The sequence below is a fragment of the Haliotis rufescens genome, unplaced genomic scaffold (genome assembly GCF_023055435.1).
Source record: "Haliotis rufescens isolate VD_foot unplaced genomic scaffold, xgHalRufe1.0.p SCAF_5, whole genome shotgun sequence".
Lineage (NCBI taxonomy): Eukaryota > Metazoa > Mollusca > Gastropoda > Lepetellida > Haliotidae > Haliotis > Haliotis rufescens.
Window position 1 is genome coordinate 42069948 of NW_025964223.1, and position 27898 is coordinate 42097845.

General features: G+C 40.2%; 2 protein-coding genes across 2 annotated transcripts; one reads left to right on the forward strand and one right to left on the reverse strand.

The window, feature by feature from the left end:
* The first annotated feature begins 12168 nt into the window (after positions 1–12168).
* LOC124110284 lies at positions 12169–15526 on the forward strand. The gene is made up of 3 exons (XM_046469531.2): positions 12169–12224; positions 12854–12904; positions 14469–15526. The coding sequence occupies exon 3, from the start codon at positions 14481–14483 to the stop codon at positions 15429–15431; it is 951 nt and encodes a 316-aa protein (XP_046325487.1). The 5' UTR covers positions 12169–12224; positions 12854–12904; positions 14469–14480; the 3' UTR covers positions 15432–15526.
* An 8422-nt stretch (positions 15527–23948) lies between these two features.
* Positions 23949–27898, reverse strand: LOC124110283 (outer dense fiber protein 3-like). The gene is made up of 6 exons (XM_046469530.2): positions 27761–27898; positions 26492–26730; positions 26065–26254; positions 25827–25951; positions 25254–25394; positions 23949–24516 (listed from the first exon to the last, which is right to left on the reverse strand). Exons 2-6 carry the CDS (start codon positions 26699–26701, stop codon positions 24424–24426), a joined length of 759 nt encoding a protein of 252 aa, XP_046325486.1. The 5' UTR covers positions 26702–26730; positions 27761–27898; the 3' UTR covers positions 23949–24423.

Below are 27898 nucleotides of genomic sequence, written 5' to 3' on the forward strand. Positions count from 1 at the left end.
TATATTATATTTGTTATGCCAAGTCTGAATAACGAACCCGGTGCTGGTTTGTTTTTCGTTATTCAAAAGTACTGAATAACTAAACAGCTTTTGGACGATGTAAGACGAACCTGCTGTCAAATATTAAACGAGTGTCAGTGTATTTGACACATTACTGTAGTTTTTTAATATACAACCTTTGAATAACGAAGCCGGCGCTGGCTCGAAAAACGAATAACGAATAACGAACCCGCTGCTAACTTCGGGCCCCTGTTTAGGGTAGCCTACTATAGCGTTCGCTCGAAACGCCGAATACAAAGCCCACTTCTGTGTCCTCCGCTGTGATATTGCTGGAATATTGCCAACAGCAACGTCAAGCCATACTCACTCACTCACTCACTCACTATAAATAAGTGGCAACATACCCGGCTTTAACGATCAAGTTATTCATTGTATTTTCAATAATAATTTAACTGAACAACTTGCACACTGTTTAGATATTCCAGTTATATCAGGGCGTGTCATATTAATGTGGGAAGAAGGTCCGAGGTGATGCAGGTTTCGGACATTTTCCATTTTTGTGAAACCCACGACCAGGTCTATGGTGCTGACAAACCTAGAAACATTATCGGGGGAACCAGGATTCGAACCCACAATCAGAGGCTTCTAGTGTGCCCAAGGAGCGCTACTCTGCAAAGCGAATTGCGGCGCCTTGACACTTGGGCCACCCCTCGTCACAAGAAAAATAGAAAAATTCAAGACGTCACATTCAAATCAGTGATGAAAGTAAATTCAGCGATACATGACTCAACATACCCCGAGAGTATTAAGAGAGAAATCAAGCACTTCCAGTGTGCATGCACATGTGTTTACTCCTCTCTGCCCACACAAATGTATACATGGATATCACGTACAATAACATCGTAAGTGAAGTTTGCATTTATTAAATTACATACATTAAGGCTTACGGTGTCGGTTGGGTTATCGCCGGAAAAACGACTCTTTTATTATTGAAGAAGGGACAGTCTAAACTTGGTTTTCATCTATTGTATATTGTTGGGAGAGAGTCAATAAAGCATACGAATGCGCGAACATAAGGCATACACAATGTCATGTTGTTCAATGTTGGTGTCATTCTGCTTGTGTAGTTAAGGTCAATTTGGACTAGCCACTAGGAAATGAACTGTAGTAGTAATGGTTTGTGTACGTATATATTGACCGTAAGCAACATTCAGGTTTGCTAAAAACTTCCATGGAATTGTACTAACTCTTAATGGCCGATTTGCGCAAGTCAAATGTTATAGTAGTGGTTGTGGCTTCGACAACAAAAGTATGAGTCCCACACATCAAATTGAATAAAATCGCAATGCTTAATTGCTATTGCCCAAAAGGAGGCCCCAAATATGAAACTTGTGGGAATAAATGCGGTCAGAGGTGGTTGGTGTTCACATCCAGCAACGTTCAGAGCATGGACACCTAATGTTAAAAAGCATGTCTAATCGAATAGGATTTGATCGAAAAAGTATTGTCCCAGAAAATAATTATGTTTCAGACTGTTGACAATAAAAATGTGTGTGGGACAAAAATGTACATATAAAATTGATAGACAGTGAAGTCCCAACGTTTGGGTTTGTTTATTTGTTTGTTTGTTTGTTGGCTTGTTGTTTTTTGTGTTTTCGTTTTGTTTTTGTTATTTGTTTTACACGGCAATTGGTAATATTACAGCTACTATCAAGGCCATTAACACGTCATTTTCCCAGAGCATGACCACTCGTTCTAATTACGACCAACGAACAGGTGCTGGGTGTGCTGGTATCTACGCCTAATCAAATAAATATAAATGTGGATCTATATCAACACCTTCCACTAGTAGCGCAGAAAGATAAAACTCTCCTGTTCGGTTATGCTTAGGATAATTGTAAACCGTCAAGAAAACAGCATCGGCAACAAAACCTCCGCCTCTCGTTTTGCAATTCTAGACTGACTTCAGAGTCGTGTTTTATCCTACTCTAAGCAAACAACAGAGTATGCCACAGGCTGTGAAATGAGAGAGGAGATCCGGGTTAAGCCAGATTTAGGTTATCAGGTGTGAACCAGTATGAAGGAACTATGTCGTGGTTTAAACTATACGTTGCAATTGACTGTCATTCCAATTTATAAGTTGGAATATGTATCAACATAACATCAATTTAATACGCGTGCTAAATGTGACATCATAACAATACTGTTGTTATACGTATATTCCCAATCGACATTTTTGTCCGCAAATATTTGAGTTTTCTGGCAGTCAATTCAAAATATATGTATATGGACACGAGGCAAACAATAGCAGATCGTACAAGCCGTTGTCTGTGTCCTACGAATTAAAAATCTGTCGGGAATTGCATCAGGGTGGTCAATAGTCCTACATTAAGGCAACGGGTGCTCAGTGTCTAGGACCGATGTCCTGGTTTATATTGTCCAATGACTTCTATTTCTACGGAGTCAAAGTCTCTCATTGAGGTTATATCAGGCGTGTATGTAACACTACAGAGCCTCACCTTGTATCATGTGGTCAATAGTCCTACATCAAGGCATCGGGTGTTCTGTGCCTAGGACCGATGTCCTGGTTTATATTGTCCAATGACTTCTATTTCCACGGAGTCAAAGTCTCTCATTGAGGTTATATCAGGCGTTTATGTCACACTACAGAGCCTCACCTTGTATCATGTGGCCAATAGTCCTACATCAAGGCAACGAGTGCTCAGTGTCTAGGACCGATGTCCTGGTTTATATATTGTCCAATGACTTCTATTTCTACTATCATGTGGTCAAAAGTCCTACATCTATGCACTCACTCATCATTTACCTGATGAAGAGGCAAGATGTAGCTCTTAAACGTCTTGACAAAGAATAAAAGAAGTTGCTGTCCATAAAAAAGTGTCATGTATTCACATTTTAAACGTGTATTCTGTTTAGAATTTAAACACATTGCGATCTAAATACTTACTCAGTGACCAGTATACCACTGGTTTGCCTTGCGCAGGTTAGAGCAGGTTAAAGAAGTAAATATTCCAAATTCAATTACTTACTTAACACATGCATGTTTCTGTTGGTGTGTTACATCGAGTAGACGTAATACAATCGAGAGTGGATGAGTATTGTTTTAAGCCGTTTTTAGCAACATTCAAGAGATATCTTGGCATACATAAATGGGCTGAACACTTTTACCCATGTGTGGATTCGAGCCATCGCTTTTACCCCAAAGGCTACCCCACTACATTGCGAGTTGCGTCCCTTGGGCGTGCCAGAATCCGATGATCATGCATACGAAGCCACGATTCGCCGCCATTATGATAAGTTTGTGCGCACCATATACGTGTTTTGGGTTTCACCAAAAACGTAAACGTCTAAAATCTATATCCTCCCACGTCAAGCTGACAGACTTTGATGCAGCTGAAAAACCTTTCAAATAAGCATTAAACCGAACTCACTGTATTGCAATAAGGAGGAATCCGTTATATGGTAGGAATCGTGACATAAAAGTTCATAACCATACGTCTCATTATAACGACCGTACGGCTGGTCACAGCACCGACACAGGTAAGGAACAAGATGTTTGGTGACAATGCTTGTATCTGCTTAGGACAGGAAGGATCTGCTACCTGACTACAAGAACCCCTGCTGGAAGGACCGAGAAGGAAGACTCCACTGCCTCCCGTATTTCCATCTTATTGGATCCGATAAATGTGCATCTACGGATCTGTTCAAGAGTCGCTATGGTAACGCGTCATATTACCTCAGATCAAAAACAATTACAATGTTTCTTTTTTATGATGCCCTGTTATGTCGTCAAGGTATACCTCATGTAGGCATACGATCAATAAGGGTGTGAGCGAGCTGTACAGAGATCAACTTCAATTCATTATTAAAATAATAACGGTTTTGCACCGTCTTTGGCAATACTCTAGCCACCAGAAAATAGCTTCAAACCCAGTACCAATGTAAGGAATCAAATCCGTATCTTTAGCGTAAAGAGCTATCCTGTACCCTCTTGGCTATTCAAACGCCCTGATCTTATTGTGATTTGAACCCTCTGATTAACCAATGGTGGTAGAGTGCCTTTATTCCCCATTTTTTTTTTAAAAGGATGGAATTTGGGTCTAACTGGCAGACACTTCCCATTATACAGATCACATTTGTATAGATGAGCAATACTACAACAGAATAAACAGAATATGAACAATTCATGTACATATTTGTTTGTGAAGTATTTTTTAATACTTCTCTTTTAGGAATGTGGAATAAGAGTCGAGTGCGTCATAAAACCTTTGCTGACTACATCGACATGTTTGGGAATGCATCCGTCCAAATTACAGAATATACAACGGGTGATTATCATCCTAAAGTTGTAGGTGACTATTTGCGAGAGTATGAAACCTACATGTAGAATCCCCACATGTTGTTATTGTCGACATTTATAACAGAAACACAATATCCGTAAACATACAGTTATGGTTGTGAATAAGTGAGTTGAGTTTAATCCCGCTTTGCAACGTGTCTCCTTGTCGTGGGAGGAGATCCCAAATTGACTCAGGCCACAGACGTATGTCCTTGTGGGTAAGACAGGAATAGTGCTTATAGACCAAGGGTCATAAAAGCCGAATCCGGGATTCAAACTTGTAATCAGCGGATCCTGGTGCAACTAAGTGGCGTTACTCTACAATGCAAGGCCGAGGACAAGGACATATGTGTTATATTGTGACATGTCTTTATTGAAGCCCAGCTATCAATGAAACCTAATCAAATATATTTTCCAATTAACTCTAAGATATTTGTTTAAATTGGAATCTGTGACTCACTGTTCACCTGTACTTACGACGACTGGAGTGCTTTATTTACAAACTTTTATAGTTGCCAATATTTCTCTGCATTTATTTTTATAAATAAGGGGACGGAACACCGATGGACTTCTGGGATTACCGAGGGTAGAAGAGAATACCTCAGAATAGAGGGCTCAAAGAAGTAGGGTATCCGAGGAAACAGCGTCATGGTATCTCAGTGGGCGAGCACTATAAAACCGGCATTAGTCCAGACTACTACAAGGTGCGGTGGAATAGGGTCCAAGATTATTGCACTTATATATCGACGTGCATGCACGTGTGTGTGTGTGTGTGTGTGTGTGGCTGCTTGTACTAGTCCGGACTGATGCCGATTTATAGTGCTGGCTCACTGAGATACCATGTCGCAGTTTAACATGAATACCCCATCAGGCATAGTATACTGACTCCGAGCCGACCAGTCCTTGTTTTAGCCCCTTAATGCCGGGCGCCAGACAGGGTAACAACAATTACCATCTTTTAACGTCTTTTGCTATGACGCGGCCGGGGATCAAACCCCGGACCTTCCGCTCTCCGGGCGGACGCTCTACCACTAGACCACGGAGTCGGTCCCGGACTACTACAAGCAGCCACACACATACATACATACACGTGCATGCACGTCGCTATATAGGTGCACAAGAATCTTGAAGCGACGTTAAGCCCCATTTCTCCTCAATGATAGTATTGCCATTGTTAAAACCACTGTTGCGATTCTATTGCAGAGTTGTTAAAACTATTGCAATAGTACAACGATTATCATACGTGTAGTGTGATAAACACACGCACCGCCCTGCATCCCTGCGTGATGCGGCATTATGACAATGCCAAACACATCCGCCCTATCCGCAAGTCCTTGGTACAGCAGTTTGCTGGGGAAGTTGTCTCTCAATATTGTCTCCAATCAAACAATGAATGTTTTCTAAATCGATAACGACATGTGTATTTTGGACCAAAACGAATTACGGAAAACAAATAATGATTAATGATTTTCTCCATTTACGTCTATTGATACTGATATAGAGCGGCATGTTAAGTATTGATTTCCATCGGGTCAGGGACAACTGCGATGCATCGATAGTTCGATCAGTCATTACATCCTTAATCAGCATCATTGTTGTGACTATACTGAATACTTACGTGACCGACTGGGTTACGCCAGCGTCATATACATACTCTCATGTTCATACAATTAAAGTATTAATTAATGAGCCCCTGAAGATCCAGGTTAGAATAGGTCTAAACAACCCAAGCTTGCCGTAAGAGGCGGCTGTACTTGTGAGAGGCGACTAACGGGATCGGGTGGTCAGGCTTGCTGACTTTGTTGATGCATGTCATCGTATCTCAATTGCGTAGATTGATGCGCATGATGTCAATCACGGGTTTGTCTGGTCCAGACTGGAGTTTTTACAGACAGACGTTATATAGCTGGAATATTGCTGAGTGTGGCGGTACACAACAAACAAACAAACAAACCAAATAATTAACGACTGGTTATCTGACTATACTCGCAATGAGAACGACAGAGAGCACAAGTGTATATATCCCTTACATTCCTTTTTGACCGCCTCCGAGCTGTAGTGTTAGAGCGTCCGCCCGGTCCAGAGCGAAAGGTCCAGGGTTCGATCCCCGGCCGCGTCATACAAAAGACGTTAAAAGATGGTACTTGTTGTTACCCTGTCTGTCGCTCGTCATTAAGGGGCTTAAACAAGGACTAGTAGGCTCGGAGTCAGTATACTGGGTCTGAGGGGGGTATTCATGTTCAAGTGCGACATGGTATCTCAGTGAGCTAGCACTATAGATCGGCATCAGTCCGGACTAGTACAAGCAGCCACACACACATACACACACACACACACACACACACACAAACACACACACATACACACACACACACGTGCGCGTACATGCACGTCGCTATTTAAGTGCAATTATCTTTGACGCGACGTTAAACCCCATTTCGCCTCACCTCACCTTGACGTTTTAATCCTTGAGGGTACGAAAATGTGTTACGCATAATGAAATTCAAAAATCAATAGTTAAACAGATCATATCAGTGGAATAATTAGGTTATTAATTGATCGGAAGCACTCGAAAATGATAGGAAATGGATACTAGGTAACCTACGGCCGCGAAAGTAAAGCGTCTCGGTTCTTTCATTTTGTGTCTCAAAAACCGTATCCCCAGTAACCTATGTTTGACGTCGAGGCGACCAAATGGTGGTCATGATCAGGCTTGGTAATTTGGCTGATTTGGCATATTGCTAGTCACCGTACGTGTCATCCGAGGATCTGGATCGTTGCTCATAATAACAATCACCTTATTTTACAAGCCGCCGTCATATAGCGTGGGAACGGCATTAAACCTAAACCAAATAGTGTGTCCGTTAGTACAGACCAGTGGTTAATTCCCTGTCGAGAGAAAAGCAGAGCATATATGATAAACAGGGTGCCGTTGTACAAAGCGATCTTAGCGCTGAGGTGATCGTAACTCCCATACCTTAACATAGACTTACGAATGTCGTAGTGCTAAGGTTGTTTTGTACAACGGCACCCTGGTCCTTAGATGATGCAATACAACTTACACAAGATACACGTCCACCATCGAAACGTACCTCCAGTCATACCAGAAAATAAACCGGAAGTGACCGTGAAGCCCCCTAAACATGGGGTGCTTACGCTTCCCGTGCAAGCGTTGGGATACAGGAAATCTACAGGCTGAAAGCGAGGATTATATGCGGTTCCGTGGCACACAACTCCGTTGCCTTACACAAAGCAAAATAATTAACATCAGGCAATGCAGCTATTGCAGTGTTCATTTTTCAGGAACTCTTGAAATTGAAGAGATCTTAAAGTTTTTCAAATGCAAAGTAATTACGAACCCGTAAATCAAAAGTATTATCTGGCTCCAGCAATCGTGAGCCTCACACAAATGATGCTTGATATCAAATTGGACCTAATGCCGTGTAACTAGAAAAGGAACCTCTTAAAAAGTCCATCGTCATCTTCTCTGAAGGATATAAACGAAAATGAATTGTTCCATTGTGTAGTTTACAGTTCTCCGTGAGGTATTACTCCGGTAACGGAATAAGCCGAGTCGATCCGAATGCACAGTCACGTTCATGTAAAGTCCTGTTGCACAGTAATTGCCATTAGACCGACTTGATCAAATTCTGAATTCAATACATCAAAAGATGCCTGTAAACAAATAACTGCCTGTATAAATGCCATGGTGCGGTCGATAGTAAATCATCCGGATTAGCAAAAGTCCGGATTATGGATGGTGACTTATGTTACTCTAAATATCCATGTCCATTCCAAGATAGTCCGGAAGGTGGGGTTTCCGGATTAACGGGTTTTCGCTGTATTTTTATGTTTATTTTCAGGTTATACTCCGACTACTACTTCCTGGACTATGGACCGTCACCTGAGTCGTTCCAGAAACATGTTTTCCTTTCCGTCAGAATGATGATGAACTGTTTCCGGAACAATTCTGTCAGAGCATGCATGTTTAGTTTGGAATTATACAATAAGCTGCCGGTATTTACTTTCTTTAAGTATGTTTGATAGTGTTAGTTACAGCTATAACACAAATGGTAAAATTGCAGTATATCGGATATCTGACATATTTGTTTGATGCTTCAACGGCGACAGTTGGCCATATTGACAAATATATGTTCCTATTGCTTATTAATAGTAGACAAAATTGATCGCAATGCACAAATTGGTTTAAATGATACGAAATTTGACAGCAGTCCATTTCATTCCCATATGATATCACATGTATATATATATAAATTTTAGAAATTCAATTTATCGGACTACAACTTGTTGACGTCCGATATATACGTTGAGAATTTATTAAAGGTAACATATGTTGGGAGTAGACCTATTAATCACACTGGCATTGTTTAGTCGAGTAAACTTGGAAAGGGGAAAACAAACTTGGAAACTCTTGCAAGGGCGGCTCTTCACGCACCAAAACGCTTATGCCTTGCCAAAATGGCGGAAGGTATCGGAAATACTGCAATCTCGCCAAAGGATATATCTACATATCTACAAAATCCCTCTGTCCCTGAAACAGTAGCACGATATTATATCAAGTGTGTCATGAAATGGATTGTGCTTCATACAACGGCATATTCAGAACTTATGTATATTTCACACATATTCACTCTTAAAAGATAAAGTTATGTGTACATTTTATCCTTAAAAATAAACTTACTTGCCCTTACTATTCATGTAGCCTTCTGGCTGAAGCGTTCGATTGTCACGTCGAAGACCAAGTTCGATTGCTCACAAGTGTACAATATGTGAAACCCAATTCATGTTTCCTCCCGCAGTGAAATAGCTGGAATATTGCTTAAAACGGCATAAAACCTGCTCACTCACTCGAACAAACGAGAGATCAGAATCTCAACACGTAAAGTTAACAGCTGCTTAAATGCACGTGGACGGCAAATTGTAATGTCTTTAGTCTTTTGGTGTTGACCAGAAATAGTCTGATTGGAAGATACAAACCCGTCCGATAAAATGTATCATAATCTCAAGCCAACGTAATCTAGTTCCGAACTACAAACGTTACAGTAGTGGCAAGTACATGTACACTGAGCCCCTTGATTACGAAAATACTAAACGTATAAGGTGCTTAAGTCATCCCCTTTGATATTCTTCTGAGCATCGACCCAAACGCTTGTTTGTGTACTTACACCGACACACCGACAGAAAGGTTCTTAAAGTCTCCCCTTGTGTAGACAGCCAAATCTAGTTGTCTCGAACTCGGATGTGTCGAATCCCCGGTTATGTCGAACTCACAGTCCGTCCCGGCAAACTCTTCCGATATTTAACACCAGTTTGATATGTCGAACTAGAAGTGTTATCTCGAAATCAATTTGTTGTCCCGAGAATTATAAAAAAACAAACTTTCCCTGACGAGTCTAACTAAAATATAATTCAAAACTGCAAAACCGTACCGATGAAATGCAAAATAGATATATATCCCAAAGCAACAAATCGTCTTAAATGTCATGAAAGTTATTTATTTGTCCATACCAACTCGTCACCATAATGTCAAACATTGTCATGGTGGGTAGAAAAAGTTATTTAACAAACTCTTATGTAACTGTTGGTGTTTCAATGCGTGTTGTTACAGGTGGATCTGCACTGAAAGCTGAACAGCCCGTCATTCGCGCGTGACATTTGCGCGTGTTAGACCTATCTACAAATGTCTTGACTGTAATAAAATCATGTCAAATGAAAAGCCTAAATTAGAAGCGTATCTTTCTTTGGTGTTATTAAACGGAATATACAATGATTATCTGTAAGCCATTCTCAAAGCAATGATTTTGATGTTCTTGGTCTTGCTGTTCAGTTAATTTCAAATGCAAATAATAAAATAAACAAAACGAGCTCAATGTATCATTGCATTACGGTACATGATAAAATTCACAGATAATTTGAGTGTGGTCGGGTAGCCTAGGGGTTGAAGTGATGCTTCGCTTGTCACGCCGAAGACCCGGATTCGATTCTTAACATGGGTACTATGTGTAGCCCATTTGTGGTGTCTGCCGCTGTGATATTGCTGGAATATTGCTAAAAGCGGCGTAAAACCATACTCACTCATTCACAGATAATTTAAAAACATTGGTAGTTCAGGTTCATGATTATTGCAGGGGGTGCACTGACAAAGGTGAGACCGCAAATAAAGTTTCATTTTGTGACAGAGATGGTCTAGATCACCCAACTGTTAGTCAAATTATTATTTCTGTTGAGAGTAATTTCAGAATAGAGGTTTTGAGACTATCCCTATGTTACGGGCTGTCCCTCGGCTGTTATGTTTATTGTGCAGATCCCCTTGTAACAGCAGGCATTGAAACACAAACAATTACATGATAGTTTGTTAAATAACTTGTTCTACCCATCATGACAATACCTGTAATGATGGTGACGGACAAATACATACCTTTCATGCCATTAAAGACGAATTGTTGCTTTGTGATTTATATCTATTTTGAAGCAAACGGACTATAGTACGTTGAATTTTATAATCTTTATAACTTGCATATACAAGCATGAATGGAGTTTTGGTAAAAGCTTCCGGGTTTGTTTATTTTTTTTCTTATCCTATGCTTTCTGTTATCCTAAGGTAATAAGGTCTGTTCGGTTGTGTCAAATTCGGATAAGCCGAACTATTTATCTGGTCCCCAAGAATTCGAGACAACTGGATCTGGCTGTACTTTTAAAAACAAATAAACGCACTATTAAATGTTAGAAAATTTATTCACATGCCGTTCCATATGAATTTACGAGATACCATTAATAAATGTCGACATAAAGTACACATAGTTTACTTTAAGGGTAGAGTAATTTATCAATTTAAAACCCAAACGTGTGTAAGTCGGACTGGGTGTTGACAGTAAATGCTGACTTTCTACATGACCTTAATTGTTGACCTATCCCAGCCGTGACACGTGTCATCGTGTCCTTATCTTAAATAGCTCCAAACGTGACTGATTGTATATGACATCCATTAGACAACTCCATGGCTTGTCATTTCTTCTCTCGCACTGTTCGAACAGAACGCCTTGTGTTTGAACTGAACAAGAACAGTGATAGTTATACGAAGAGCTAGACACTAACTTAGTAAGTTAGTACTAACCTTGGGACATCGCAATATTTAGTATTCAAAGCTCTAAAACGGTTACAGCTGATGACATTCTGGACGCCGACTTTTAAAATATGAACATAACATACCCGTATCGCTTTGGATTACATTCGGGGCGGTCGGGTAGCCTAGTGGTTAAAGCGTTCACTCGTCACGCCGAAGACCCAGGTTCGAATCCCGACATGGCTACAATGTGTGAAGCCCATTTCTGGTGTCCCCCGCCGTGATATTGCTGGAATATTGCTAAAAGCTGCGTAAAACCAAACTCACTCACTCACTCACTTGTATTACATTCTCCCGTTGATTTCCCCAAAGGGTTCCATTTTTATTATACGGTATTTCATCCATTGCGACTCCCTTTAGGACTGATCTAGTTCTGGCTATCACGTAAGGGATATTTGTCGGACAGTTGATTGATATCTAAGAACGAGTGAATACACTTTGGGGGATCTCAGTACCTGTCCGGTCGTTTTGTTAAGTGGTCTCCATACACCAGAGCCTGGTGCGGTCAGCGCGCAGAACAAGCTAGTTTCCAAAACAACAATGTAGGTCACGTACGATGGAGTAATACAATACCCCTGGTATCACCAGATGTATGTAGAATACAAACAAAACACTTGTCACCAATTAAAGCTCGTACCAATTCACTTCAGCTTATCACATACCACGAAACGGGCCGGTGATGAAGCTGAACTTGACCAAAAGAGCTGTCACATCTGTTCAGTAAGTATCAACGAATTAACTATAAGTATTGAACCTTGTTCTTTAACTCACTTGTTGCTGGTTTGGGTGTAATCTTCACCAAATAACGCATGCGTCGGAGTCTTAAAATCGGCAGGAAACGTGTCGGTTATATGTAGTAGAGTGGAATCGTTATAACTTACAGCATGCATTGTAGTCTTACAAATTGGCATGAATCTATAGTCGTTATAAGGGTGATGCATCAATATAGACTGTTCAGACGTTTATTTATTAAACAGACAGTATCACATGATATCGCAGGATCACGTGATATCACATGATGTGAATGGTTTTCATTGATAAATGTTGACAACACTCTACGTATACACTGATGCCAAGACAAGGCACTGTTGACACATGGCCTGACTGTGTCCCACGCTACTATCACGTGCTAGATTACTCTACGTCAACATGTATGTGATTTGAAAAGTGGGTCATTTGACGCCTCTGACCTGATCCAGCGCAACTCCTTGCAACGTCACTGACCTAGAGGTGGAACAATAATAAACCACGATCTTAGCTGCTGAGTCATGCTAACTTGTACAATGTTATCTCGATATCTACTTAATATATAAACAGAATATACTGAGAAATATTTATTCTGAACGAAGGTTTGACCAGAACAAGGCCAAGGAGCCCAGCAAGACTTTGACCATAGTCAGGTAGGCACTATCGGGATTATGTATATGTGGAGTCAAATATTTCTATGTTGTAACCATTTTTGTAAACGTTTATGCCATTCACTTGCTATTATGAAACTGGAAGATGTTGCTCACCTTAATGTTTGCATGAATTATTGTAAATTGATAATGAAACCCTTACTTTGGAATATAATGCTTTGTCAATCAGAAGTGTCAATTCACAGTAACCACCTCTGATTGAAACAGATGATTTGACGACCGCATAACTGCCCAAGCCAATTATTTATAAAAGAAATATTTCTTTCTTTTTTATTGTCGGGAAATAACTAAATTTTATATCTACATTTGTAGTTTTCATTGTGGTCCTGAAATATATATGTACAATGCATGTAGGGTAATACATCCTGTTTAGAAAACGACGAGGACAGTTATTTCAACATTTTGAGACAACGGGGAGATTAAAATTTATCATGTTTCTACCGCCGACTGTGATGTCATATCCGTTTCGTCGCGTCACAATGAACGTTCATAATAGAGCTAAATTGTGAACGGCATGCTATATTTACTTCATGGCTTACGAAGTAGCTGTGTTGCTCATTTTCGATGCCTCTGATATATGTGAGTAATTTATGAAGAATATCAATGTAAAAATATACATTGAGTATACATACAGCGACAGGTGTTTACACTACCTTTCCTATATATGTGACGGTGCTCATTTGACATTTGAAACCATACGCTGATTTAAAAATATTTCAATAGGAATCCGCTCCTGAGAACTTGTTTTTCGTATAAAGTATGTTTCTAAGTTGTGTTCGTTAAGTTGTAAAGATTATTGAACAACATTGGAGATATGATCAGGTGACAGGTTATGATGTAACGTAAATACCGCTCGTAGTGACGTTAAATCAAACTGACGACGCACTTGTTTCAATTCAAATACCAAATCCATCACATTTATACCTTCTATGTAACACTAACCTGATAACTGATTTATTTACAGAAGTTGGTCGTAGCTTTTATACACAATATAGTTGAGTTAGATGCTGTACCATATTAGGCTTGATTATGTTTGACACGAAGAAATAATTACCATAGGTTTTATAATAATTGTTAAAATTGTTTTGTAAATCTCATGTGTTCCTCATGTTCATTTACCTTAGAATATATAATGTTAAATTTTATACTTCGTGCTTTCAAGTTATACACGTCACTCCACATGTATTTTAATTTGTAATATTTAAAGTATATAAAAAAAATCTTATGTCCTACACGTCTGTGGCCAGTGACGCATTGAACAATATCTATATATATTGCATTCAAATAGCAAATGGCTTCAGTTTTGCCCTATATTAATCTTCGTGCAGACCTTTCTGATCATATATAAAATTTATATAGCAGGTTTCCGGAAAATAGTGCTAAGAGTCGCCGTCCGAAACCCCTTTCAGCAATAATTACTAACTGCTTTCGTTGAAAGTAGATATATGAAAGTAATCATTTAACAGTTCATATGGTAACGAGTTACGCATGCATAACTTTTATATTTGTTGTTGTTGATTTTTAATCGAGCTTTATCACTTTTCAGTTTAAGAAGAACATGTCCAGTAACGGGAAATACAAAATAATCGTCCTCCATGACAACAAGGAATGGTTTTCCTTCCTGAAAGAAGCCTTCAAAGAATATGACGTCACAATGGAACAGTGGATTTCTGACGAAATAGATTTTGATGTAACCTCTGACCCCCCTAAAAATGCTGTCTTTTACAACCGATGCAGTCCATCTTCTTACGTCAGGGGACATCGCCTCTCTCTGGATCAAGCAAGGGTAATAATTCAATGGTTGAGAAGTCACAACCGGATCGTTGTCAACGGGGAGATGGCAATTGACGTGGAGGACAGCAAAGCCTATCAATATGTGATGGCGAAAAAGAGTGGACTCAACGTACCAAAGACAATCTTCACATCCAACCCAACTGCACAACTCATTGAAGAAAACTTTGGAAAGGACTCAGCATTCGTTATCAAACCAAACCGAGGTGGGAGAGGCCTCAACGTGAGAAAGTTCGACAACCTAGCTGATTTCGAACAAGACACGGAGCCACTTCAATCCACAACTGGTCTCTACGTCATCCAAGCTTTCATTCCGTTGACCAGCGGACTTTTCCGGGCGGAATTTGTTGGCAAGAAATACCTGTACACCAGCAAGGCTACGGCCTGCGATGGTTTTAACTCCAACTTTTGTCCGTGTGAGGTACCGCGCGACCGGTTCAAAATTCTCCCCGATTTGGAGGATCCTTTCATTGAGAACTGTACAAACTTCTTCAGAACGACAACCCTTGAGAACGGTGCCATTGAGTACATTTATGACGCCAATGGTGTTCCATACGTCATTGACATCAACTGCAACACGGGTTATAACACCGAGGCGGAAGATGAAGCTGGTTCCAAACAGGGTTATGTTGAAGTGGCCAAATACGTCTACGGCAGAGTGACCGAACTAAGGAAATCTCATGCTGAAAAGTTGAAGCGCTTAGATGTGATTCAATAGAGGATGCAGGGCATCTGACCGCTCACTGTATGAGTTAAGTATAATATGATAGATCATCAACATTATCACTGTATTCAAATAAAATTTCAACTATATCCACTAAATTGTTTGTAATTCTTCATAAAATGATTCACTTTTCGTCAGCCAATCATAATACGATTTGTCGAACGATGACAAAGATATGAGACACACTGTGATGTCTTATGTTTGTTTTTTGTTGTTCATGCCTCACTCAGCAATATTCCAGCTATATGACGGCGGCCTGTAAATAATCAAATCCAGTTATCCATAATCCAGTGATCGATATCATGAGCATCGATCTAAGTCGTCGGGGTACAATTACACGCAATCAACCAATTCACCGTGCCTGATTAGTTCTACCCCGGTTGTCAAACATACATAGAATCCATTAAACATATCTACCGGATTATATAGAATCCATCAAACATCCATACCAGACTATATCAAATCATTCAAACACGTGTTTCAGACTATATATAACCAGACTATATGTATACATACAAGTCAAATGTTCATATATCATGAAATCCATCAAACATACATACGAAACTCAACATAACATAAGATGTTGTTAAAAGGCTCTTTGCAATTTGAGAATGTTGTCAATGTCATGATTAAACTGTTCTGAGAATAGAGAACATGATCTATCTATTTAAACAATTTGAGAAAGTAACAATTCGTCATGTTAACTTTGTTTGGGGTTAGTCCATTGTATGGAAAGGTTTCAGCCAATGGATTAGCAATCCCCTCAACCATGACCTATGTGCTTATATAAGATAGCTACGCGCTAAATCGCAACGTGTTCATTTCACGACAAAACATTGTTCTATCATGACGTCATTTCTGGAGATTCCAACATGCGCTCGCAACTTGATGACGTCATGTATTGGACGACGTTACTTTTGAGTGGGAATTAGAGCCCCTATCTCACATTCAAGAAACTGAACACGAGTGATAAAGATTTAACGTTTTTCCTTAAATCGTGTTAGAACGTATGAAGGTCGCGCACTCATTCGTGTTCATTCGTGTTAAGTCGTGGTCGGTCGCGCGCGGTCGTATGGACGTCGCAGCTCGGCTTAAATCGTGTTATAAATTTTTGCAATACAAAAATTTATAACACGATTTAAGCCGAGCTGCAAAGTCGTGTTCAGTCGTATGAAGGTCGTATGAGAGTCGTGTTCAATCGTATGAAGATCGTGTTCAGTCGTATGAAGATCGTGTTCCATCACGTTCAGTCGTGTTTGGTAGCGTGGGAAGAAACTCATACGACCTTCATACGTTTTAACACGATTCAACACGACTTTCATACGACTCCCATACGCCTGAACACGAAATCCATAAGTTTGTCATACGACCGGAAGAGCCCATCACGTGACTGAGTGAGAACGTGGGAAACCCCCTGAAAGTGAAAGCTCATTCTACAGCCATGCCAAACATCAGGCGGCCGAAACGGAAGCTCAACAGCCATGTTCGAACCCAGAATCTCTTCCTGTTCCTCACTCTGCGACGCCTACAGCTGTCTCCCACTCCTCACCATCAAAGCCATAGCTACCAGAAGTACTTCCTCCTCCTCTAAAGCTGCTTCTTGCGGGTCTTGTTCGTTGTTGAACATGGTGGGGACTGACACAGAAATGCTGTTGCAATGCAGCTTATATACCACATGACACACGTGACCAAAATAAACAGAAATATGTCGTATGAAGGTCTTGCTCAGTCGTATGGAGATCGTGTTTATTTTTGTAGTCGTATGGACATCGTAATGATTCGGGTTTAATCGTATGGCGGTCGTGTTGGTTCGTGTTAAGTCGTATTTGCGTCGTATGACAGTCGTGTTTGGTCGTATGACAGTTTGTATTGGGGTCGTGTTAAATGAGGTTAATTCGTGTTCTATCGTATGAATATCTTATGACGGTCGTATGAGTGTCGTGTTCAGTCGTATGAAGGTCGTGTGAGGGTCGTATGAGGGTCGTATTTGGTCGTATGAGGGTCGTGTTTGGTTAAGAAATTTGCATAATCCACAAGGTCGAGCACGAATCAACACGATTTTTCAACTTTCTTAAATCGTGTTCGCGATTTCTTAAATCGTGTATGGGAGATAGGGGCTTTAAGTGTCTGGTGAGTTAGCTGGGCAACGTAGATAGGCGCAATGGCCGAACAATCGCTTCCAACAGTGGGAGAGATATGATAATCGGTTTGGGGAGAAAAGGTAAAGATAATCGGCGTGACAAAACCAAAAATAACCTCCTGTTCATAAAATGGATGTGTCCGACATTGCCGCGGTCTGATTCTATTCAGGGAATCATCAGTTACTGTATTTAAATACGGGTAAATATTTTTAGAGCGTGTTTAGGCTGTACGTAATGTTGATATCGCATACAAGAAATAAACGACTCGTGTTCGTTGCGCCCCTCATGGTATATTTTTCCTGCCGTGTTTTAATGCACGATAAACAACGCCCACTCGTCGTTTATTTCTTAAATAAACTTTCTGACAAGTGGGCTGTCTGTCAAATGAGGGACACCGCCTGTTCACCCGAGCCATTTAGTCGCCTCATCCCATTAGCATAGGTTGCTGGGGATCAAATTTAACCCGGAATCCCAACAGGATGGGATATTTTTGGACAATATATGTACCTTCACATAAACTTTGCTGAAAGTGTAAAGTATGGTGTGATTCTTGTTCGATTATTGGAGTGATGCTATTCATTCGTTCATAATAACAGCATACACAACAATAACAAAGAAACCGCCCCCGTGGTCTTGTGGTAGAGTGTCCGCCCGGAGAGCGGAGGGTCCGGGGTTCGAGCCCCGCCGGCGTCATACCAAAAGACGTTAAAAGATGGTACTTGTTGTTACCCCGTCTGTCGCTCGGCATTAAGGGGCTAAAACAAGGACTGGTCGGTTCGGAGTCAGTATTCCATGTCTGAGTGGGGTATTCATGTTAAACTGCGGCATGGTATCTCAGTGAGCTAGCACTATAAATCGGCATCAGTCCGAACTAGTACAAGCAGCAACACACACACTTACGTACATGCACGTCGCTATATAAGTGCAATAATCTTGGAGTCGACGTTAAACCCTATTTCACCTCAACCTTATCGTGAAGTGTTAGTTTCCCTGAAATGTGCACGGGGCCGCTGCATGTAGATTCGTCCTTGGTATAAACTTTGGGTCATTTGGGTCATTTGGGCTAGACTCCTAAGCTAAGCTGCCGCGCCCTGATTCAGCTTAAATACTGCACAGTCCACCCAACTTCACCGATTAGCTCACCCAGCTGTTAAGGTAATTAAGGTCATAATCAAGAAAGACAAGTTCTATGGATGAACAACTTCTTTATTACAATTAGTGCGACGTTTCGGTGTAGATCCTAACACCTTTATCAAGCAAGTGATGGATAGTGCTTACTTACTTACTTACTTCGGAGATTTAACGTGCGCTTTCCGACTGATGCATATTTCGCACACGGGCCCGGCCAGGCCATTTAATGTGTTTCCGAAGGGGCGAAAGTGGTCTGTGCAACCCAAGAGGGGGGTTTTAGGGGTTGCTTATATAGAATATGGGAATTTTGAGATTTGGAATAGATGCGTGTTCTGGGGTTTCTGGTTGTTTGCAGTGTGGGCAGTTACCTGTAGTGTGTTTTTTAAATTTTTTTAGGTGGTTATTTAGGTTGGTTGGATAGTGCTGAACAACATAGGTATATATACTTATTAACATCAATGTTTATACAGTAAATTGATGGATGGACACAGAGAGCTGATTGAGATGATTGGAAGCCAGTGAACGACTAATGGGACAGGGTAAACAACCACGGAAGCTGATTGGGGTGATTGGAAGGATGTGAATTAGAAGCCAGTGAATTGTCTACATCATCTATCACCCCCCTCTGCTGGTTTAGGAAAGTCGACGACACCTTTGTCATTCTCCAACCTGAACATGACCCCAAAACCCTCCTCAACAACCTGGATGCCCAATAACCTCAGGATGCAGTTCACTATGGAAGAAGAAGCTGAGAGACAACTACCATTCCTAGATGTAAGAGTGCAGTGTAGAACAGGTTGCAGATTCAGATTGATAGACTCGGATCGTGCACACTCATTGCTCTACATAATGATGGGTATCCCTGACTTACTTTATAGGTTGAAGTTTACATTTTATATACGTATTGTAAACATAACATGTGTATATTTTTCCCGGTAGTCAAAGTGACCACGAGGCATTATAGGATTTGCAACAATGTAATACAACAATGATGCAATGCAATACATTACATAAAATCATGGAACTTATTTGATAAGCGGATTTGCTAAGAAGTAATACCAGCATAATCACATTATTCTAATACCATAATCTAATATACCACATATGTCCACGACATTATGGGGGTGTACCGATTGATGGAGGTATCCATGCATCGAAATACTCCACACCACGGTGACACGATACATACTGAATCAGCAATACTGTTGGCTTTCTAGACTATCAAAAGCGTCGATAGACGTAATACAGGGGTTAGTCATGGCGGTATCTATGTTCATTTAAGCGTTTAATACATACTCGTTTTCACGTCAGAACCTGTGCATTTACCTGTAGTAACAATAAAATACTATTTTCCCCAAGTATTTCCAATGTAATGTATCTCTTACTAAATATTGCAATTTCATCGCAATATAATACTTATTTGAACTATAGCAATACTATTCAAATTTCGTTATCATCGTTCGTCCATATTTAAACAAATACAATTATTCATATTCTATTCAAAAGCATAACTATCTTTTTCATATATTAATCACAGTCTTATTTAGCAATCTGGTATGTTAATATAGCTCATCAGTCACTAATAATTTTCGTGACGTAACGGGATATCTCTGTATGGTTACTGTTGCATAGTATTCACAGTGTCTCTTTGGGCGAATACAGTTGCTTAAAACGTGTCCGGTGTGATTTACATCGTATACACTCTGTGTTGAGAACACATACATGGGTTGATATATGTAAAAACTATGTGTGTGCATGTGGCCTGTCGTCTAAGGCGCCGCGATTCGCTGTGCAGAGTTGCGTCCCTTTGGCACGCCAGAAACCTATGACTGTGGGTTCGAATCCCGGTTCGCCCCTATTATGTTTCTAAGTCTGTCAGCACCATACCCGTGCTCGTGGGTTTCACCGAAGTGGTAAACGTCTGAGACCTGCATCACTTCGGGCTTTCCTCCCACGTTAAGCTGACACGCCGTGATATAACTGGAATAATGTTAAAAAGCGCGTTAAACCTAACTCACTCACTCACTATGTGTGTGTACCTCTCACATCAAACTGATAGGCAAAGGAAGTTAAATAGGTGCATAGATAATGGTTTCAGACTATTGTCATGGTAGCATTGTTAAGACAAAGAAAAGAGCGCTGTACATTTTGTCAGTTTCTAGTGGTATATAATGTATTAAGTTGAATACCGAATTACAATATATCTTATGCTCAATCATAAACTGTAAAACATGAAATATATATCAGCATATAAATGACGAACATTGTTGTATAAAGGTGATTTGACGACACACACAGGCTGAGTGTTGTGAACATTTAAATAGTGACGGTATGTGTACTGTTTATTATGAATTTGATTTATACCAATTAATTGACAAAGTGGTTAGGTGGGAAAAAATGAACTTTATTTTATTTCGTATCACAGTTACAACCAAACACTACATTATTATTTACTGTTTATTGTTGTACACCGGAGATTCAAACGACACTATCTTCAGTCTTATCTTTTACTACGCACCATAACAACAGCTGGCTCATTTCTCAGTGACTGCTTCAGTATATCATCCGAAAGTATGGCGTTGGTTCCTTTTCTTTCTTCTGACGTTTCCTCTTGTTTGGCTATGGCACTCAGGCGGTACGTGCACACATATTACCAAAAAGTAGTTGTATTTACTATATACTTCAGTGTGAAAGATTGAGATTTTCGAAGTTGTAAAAGTGAATGTTTTATTGCAGTGAACATAACACTTGATAGTTCACTGCTGTGAACAGAGCACTTTGCGGAACTATTGTCATATAAGAGTTACCTCCCCTCAAATTGTCCATTTTTATTGTAAATGCAGGTACACAAACTGTTGACTTCCATTTCACGTTAGTTCCACATTGACAAGGCAAACCAATGACAGATGGTCATTTATGGAGTGAATTTCGCTTCATGTCGTTGGTTATTCTCTTGAAAATGTTTCGTTATAAACTGTAAATTTCTCATTTAACTCGTCAATCGAGACTGTATGTTCCTTGACCAGCGTGTAATCTGTCGCTTCCAACAGCGATCTCGTAGTTTTTAAGAATATATTTTGTTAAAGTTGATTTTGTATATGATCATATCTTTATGTATGATACAGAATTTTGGTGACCCTAAATATTTTTTTGTTACTTTTGTTTATATTTTTTAAAGATTTTGTAAACACGAAACTACTTTTTTAGTCGCAAATACAAGGGTTGGTGAACCGTCCCTGTTATCCTGTGCGTTAGATAGGGAGAATTTACGTTTCAAGGTTTTACATATGCACACTTTCTTTATTTTTCTTAGTAGGAGTTCTCCAGGTCATGAGTATCTGGCTATCGAGTCGTAGAGTTACGAGCATCGCCTGATGCAAGGGAAGATGAACTTCCTTACCAAGCAAACAGAACTATAATCTATTTCAATAATCACTATTTTATAAACACATATTATCCAATGAAATTATAGTTAGCATTCTGTAAAAGAGTGGTACACGAAGTGTAATTATAGATTGAAAATAATTTCAATCCTGATTCTATGCTCTTGACATTGCATATATCCATTCACTGAAAGTATGTCTGTTGACGTAATTATTCAACAACCTTCTTACTGCAAAACATATATTTTATCACCTACATTTTGGATTCTTTTTCTTATTTATTTCTGGTTCGACCCCGGGGGCGTCATACCAAACGACGTTAAAAGAGTGGCTTGTTGTTATCATACCTAGCGCTCGGCATTTAGGGGATAAATCAGTATAATGTGTCTGAGTTGGGTATCCATGTTAAACTGCGGGGTAGTCGTGGGTTCGATCTCCGACCGCGTCATATCAAATGACGTTAAAAAGATGGTACTTGTTCTTACCCTGTCTGGCGCTCGGCATTAAGGGGCTGAAACAAGGACTGGTGGGTTAGAGTCAGTATACTGTGTCTGGGTGGGGTATCCATGTTAAACTGTAGGGTGGTATCTCACTGGGCTGGCATAAGGAAACTGGCACAACTCCGAACATGTACAAGCAGCCACACACGCGTGCATGCACGTCGCTAAATAAATTAAAAGAATCTTGAACGTTACAACTTCATTCCACCATCGTTTCTTTTAAACGATTCCTCTCCAGGCGACTAATCATTTTCCGTGAAAGAAATACTGATGTTTGCACAATACTGCCATACTGCATAGAATACAAATAAGAAACTACGACAGGCTTGTATCATCTATTTTCTATTGTTCACATTTCGTGAAAGCATAACAGCTTCAGCGACAAACCCAGGAGATGTAGTGAGTCTGTCGTGCCAACACTCAGGGTGGACGATGACTGGATCTGAGCAAAATGCCTCGTCCCAATGGTATAAATATTGTCAGACTAAGTCCATGGTTAGCTGTCAACAATATTTAACACTGTCTTCATATTATAAAATCATGATTGCAAACTAACCGTAACCATGGTGACAGTCGATTGTACAAGTCCGACTTTATCTTGAGCATGTGCCCGTAAATGACTATCAAAAAGCTATGATACCAGGCGTTCACAAAAAGGAGAGCGTATCTGACCCCACCGGTGCCTCCTGTTACAAACACATGCAAAAGCAAGCCAATTGTTCACCTTAAAAAACATGGGGAAAGTCAGAAAATGGAGCTTCATTCTTGTCATTGATGGTCAAATTTGAAAACGTCCTTTAGTGTAGCAACCTTGATCAAGCCGATTCTGATCAAGAGTCGAATGACGCTCTTGAAATCGTGTCATACAGTCTTGTGGAGAGTGTTTTGTCACTGTGAGTCTTTAATTCATAGATCTAAATTTGAAACAGATGAGGCGGTCTCATTGGTCTCTTTATTTATAGTTCAGGAGGGAGTGGAGTGAGTTTGGTTTTACGCCGCTTTTAGTAATCTTCCAGCAATATCACGGCGGGAGACACCAGAAAAATTGGTTTCAGACATTGTATTCATGTCGGGAATAGAACCCGGGTCTTCGGCGTGACGAGCGAATCCTTTAACCACTAGGCTACCCGACCGCCCCGGTAAATCAGTGGAAGGGAATTGGCTATTTGATGGTTATTTAACGATATCAGATCATCGATATACCTGAAGGTTAAGTTAAACATCTAGGCCAAATTACCCTTTTTGACAAACGACAAATTGATTATTATCCCACATAATTGTGACATGGTGCATATTAAAGAATTTAAAATAAATACCTTTTCGAAGGCAATAGTCAATAAGAACATGACTGATATATATCTCATATATGTTTAATTCAAAGAAACTCAAAGCTATACATATACATGCTTTGGGGGCATTAAACATAAAAATGTACAATAACACATAAAACATTCATATTGTTATGCTGTAAACAACGATATAAATAATACATGGTCGGTTGAAATCCAGATAACACAAAATAGTCCCCCTTTGATTTAAATTTCTCCTACCGCGAAAACATTTGCGAAACGTTTGGTAGAAGTAACTAGTCCTTATATGAAATCACGTTTATGTCAGTACTAATACTGTAACTTTGAGCAAAGCTCTCATTTTTGGCAAAAAGTCACTGAACATGTGACCCATTAAATTCTATGATACATAACAATGGTAAAAGGCTGCGCTGTACAAAATCCACAAGTTGATTGAGGAAGGCATTTATCATGAAACGTCTGTTTTGTTCTGTGCATTGAACAATGTGTCTTGGATTGCTTGTGTCGGTTGCTATGGAGACCTATTCTTGAACATCAACAATGAGTGGGGTAAGGTACTGGCTGTGTCGGATTCCGAAGGAGTAGTCGGGTTCCTTCTTCTTGTGGATCCACACCTGGAAGATAAAGCTCCATGTTATGCACCATCCTCATCAAAATGAAAAGTAGGAGAAAGAATCATCATCAAATTGATTGAAAGACTTCATTGAACAGCACATTGGTATTCAATGGGACATACATTGTCAAGTTGTGAAAGAGTGAGTGAGCTGCTTTTAACGCCGCTTTAAACAATATTCCAGTTATGTCACGGTGTGTTAACTTCAAGTGGGAGGAAGGCTCGAAGTGGTGTAGGTCTCAGATGTGTACCACTAGGACCCAAGGAACATAATCGGCGGGAACCGGGAATGAAACCTACGGGCATAGGTTTCTGGCCTAACCAAGGAACGCATCTCTACACAGCGAAATGCGGCTTAGAGGACTGGGAATCCCGTGCCCCCAAGTTGGGAAGGAAGTTCAGTAGGATCAGTGGGTGGTGACCTGGCTTGTGACATCAATTCTTCGTATCGTTTGACATAACATTACCAAATGTTTTCAAAAAGGTATTCATTTTCAGATCCAGAGAGGGGTGGAGGAGATGTACACTCCACCTTTTCACTCATCTCAGATGTCAACTTGTCACACATCCTCTTCTAGGTAGTGTTCACTTCATCACACCTTTTATCAACATCCAGCATCTACTTCTGTATTTGTTTCCTTTCCTAATCTTTCTATGACCAAAATTCTGATTTCCTTACCATGTGTCAATGCTAGATACTAGTACACTTTATTGGGTGTTTAATAGCTTGAGACTTACCTTCTGTGGTGAGTGAGCTCCTGGGCCAGGCTTCTTGGTGGTGTCGCCGGGCATGACGCTTCTGCTGGTCATGCTGTACAGAGGGGCCTTCATCTTGAACGTGCTGGGGTCAGTGGTGTTGTAGGTGCCTGGTCCAGGGGCCTGAATAGCAACAGCCCCATCAGTATATTATCGCAAATATGATCAGAAATCAAGAAGTGTTCTGCTGAAGTGAGTGAAGACCATGTAAAATACATTCCACACATCCACAACCGACTGATGTTTGCCATCTTGCTCTGATATCAACCTATCACTTGAGGGACATTGGGTAGCATGGGGGAGAGAGTGTTCTCTCTTAATTCTGATATATTATCTTATGAATGATATGAATATAGTAATGTAACTGATGTGTAACGACGTACTCGCTCGCTCACAGTCTCAGGATATCAAAGGAGTGAACGCCTGTCAGGGTAATTTGTTACCTTTGGCAAACTACAAAAAGGGCAATATTTCCGGGTTGAATATAAGCTCTCCTTCTGAAAATCAATGTTACAAGAGGACACATTTCAATTCGCAACAGGAGCGTTTACGTACCCTGGCCAGATCCTCAGAAGAGCCTCCAACGGTCTGTCTCCCAGAGAGACTGTGACAAGCTGCCTGTTTCTTCCCACTCTGAACTGTCTTGCCGATCATGTTGGGCAAGGAGTAGCTGTTGGCAGCTGGAACATAAACAATAGTTTAAATCTTTCCCAAATCTGTCATCATATTTTTTCAAATCATAATTTCTTATTATGACCCAGTCATCCTTTTCATCATAAACCCTGACTCTCACCTGGATTATTGTCGGTTCTTCTGTATCTCTGCCTCGTACCAAAACTGTAGGCTGGATGACGGAACTTGGCGGTGGGGCCGACTTTCTCAGGATTATAAGAACCTGGCCCGGGGGTCTTAAATGATTTGCTATCCTTCTGGCGACCATACAGGGAGTAATGGGGGGTACCATCCATTCCGTCTCGGTTCACCTGTAGGATATACATCTCAAGTTACGTATATTGTTCACGATATCCACTGAGTAAGCTTATGCCTTCTGAAGTTGCTTATAACATTTTGGTTAATGCTCTGTTTTGGATATTTTTATTGCTTATAATTGCAGTTAAGTGTAATAATGCCTAATGGCACGACGTTATATGCAGATATAGTTTATATATGGGAATTTCTGAAAGGACTAGGGTAATGGATGACTTGGGTGAGACCCTTACCTTGGTGTCAGGGAGGTAGCATGGGCCAGGACTGCAGTCATCCCAGAATTTGCCGTGACGGATGCCAAAAGAGTATGCGGGGTATTTCTGGTGTGAACTGCGAGGATCATGGGTATTCTGGCCAATTAGTTTCGGTAGGCCATAGGCTGGGCCAGGGCTGGTGTACATGGCAGCGATCGCTCCTCGGGGTTTTGTTTCGTTGTGCGCCATTGTGACTGCCTAAGATGGAACCTGATGAACTGAACAGAGAGAAAAAATATATTACATTTTATGGAAATTAAATACAAGTCTGGATTAGATATTAAACCAATGTCATGATCATCAAACCTTAATTTGGAGACCTTTATACTATCACCGACAGTTTCTGTTTACCAAAAGCCTGAAGCATTAACCATTGCAGCCACCAATGTAGAGTTACCAAGGTGTTTAATAAATCGATCATTCAATATGATTTATTAGTATGGAATGCAATACATTAAGTGCGTGATTATTTCGGATGCTGTAAAAATTGAATTTCGAGATCTATAATATTGCACGCTGGAACATTTTCTATGGAAACGTTTCTGTTAGTTTAATTATTAACAGCTACAAACATTTGATTTCATTGATAAATAGTTATGCATTTTGGATAGTTCTATTAGAAATCAAAAACGATTACGTACGAAAGTGTAAATTGGCCTTGGTAATTTCATTTCAATAGTCATAAATCTCAGTCAAAAACATAAAAGCAAATATTGTGGCTCTACAACGAAAATCAAAAACAAAAACTTTTTCTGAGAACTGAAAACAACAAGTATATGAAAGTATTGAGTTTGTAATAGTTGTTTCAGGACGAATGTCATAACTGCAAAGCTAGCAAATTGACGGAAAACTACCGGCAGATTTATGCAATATGTGTATTGCGAGACTTTACGATAGATATGAAACGTCCAGTCTCGGTTATCTCACAAAATAGACCCCGCTGGGCGAAAACGGAAAGAATACCATGATAAGTACACTGAATATCAGTGAAGACACCAGGTGTTCGCGAAAAGGGTAAGCTTTCTCCGCCCTACCGGTAGCACCCGCCACTCACACAATACATTCTCATACATTCTAGATCCTTCAGTTTGGAGAATGAATTAGTTCCAAAAGTCTTGCAAGCTATTACACTTCTTAATATTAGTTATGCCAACACTTCAATTATAAGAGGTAAACGGTTCATTACTAATGTTAACGAACCCTGCTTCGATAGGTCAAACGTTTGCTATTGCAAGAGGGAGAACGTACCAAACTTGGTGTATTCCACAGTTGCTACGGTTGTATGACCGATGGTCCTCGCAGTACGTGTGAAGAGGGTGACAACTTTTCTTGTTCTGAAAAACCCTCAGCCCTGGTATATAAAGCCACCCCTTAATTCTCTAATCG

Excerpts from the sequence above, each read along its gene's own strand:
- LOC124110284 (XM_046469531.2), top strand. The coding sequence starts at position 14,481 with ATGTCCAGTAACGGGAAATACAAAATAATCGTCCTCCATGACAACAAG.
- LOC124110283 (XM_046469530.2), bottom strand. The coding sequence starts at position 26,701 with ATGGCGCACAACGAAACAAAACCCCGAGGAGCGATCGCTGCCATGTAC. Across the intron at positions 26,255-26,491 it reads GCTACCTCCCTGACACCAAG|GTGAACCGAGACGGAATGGA; the intron begins GTAAGGGTCTCA and ends TATATCCTACAG. Across the intron at positions 25,952-26,064 it reads AAGAACCGACAATAATCCAG|CTGCCAACAGCTACTCCTTG; the intron begins GTGAGAGTCAGG and ends TTTATGTTCCAG.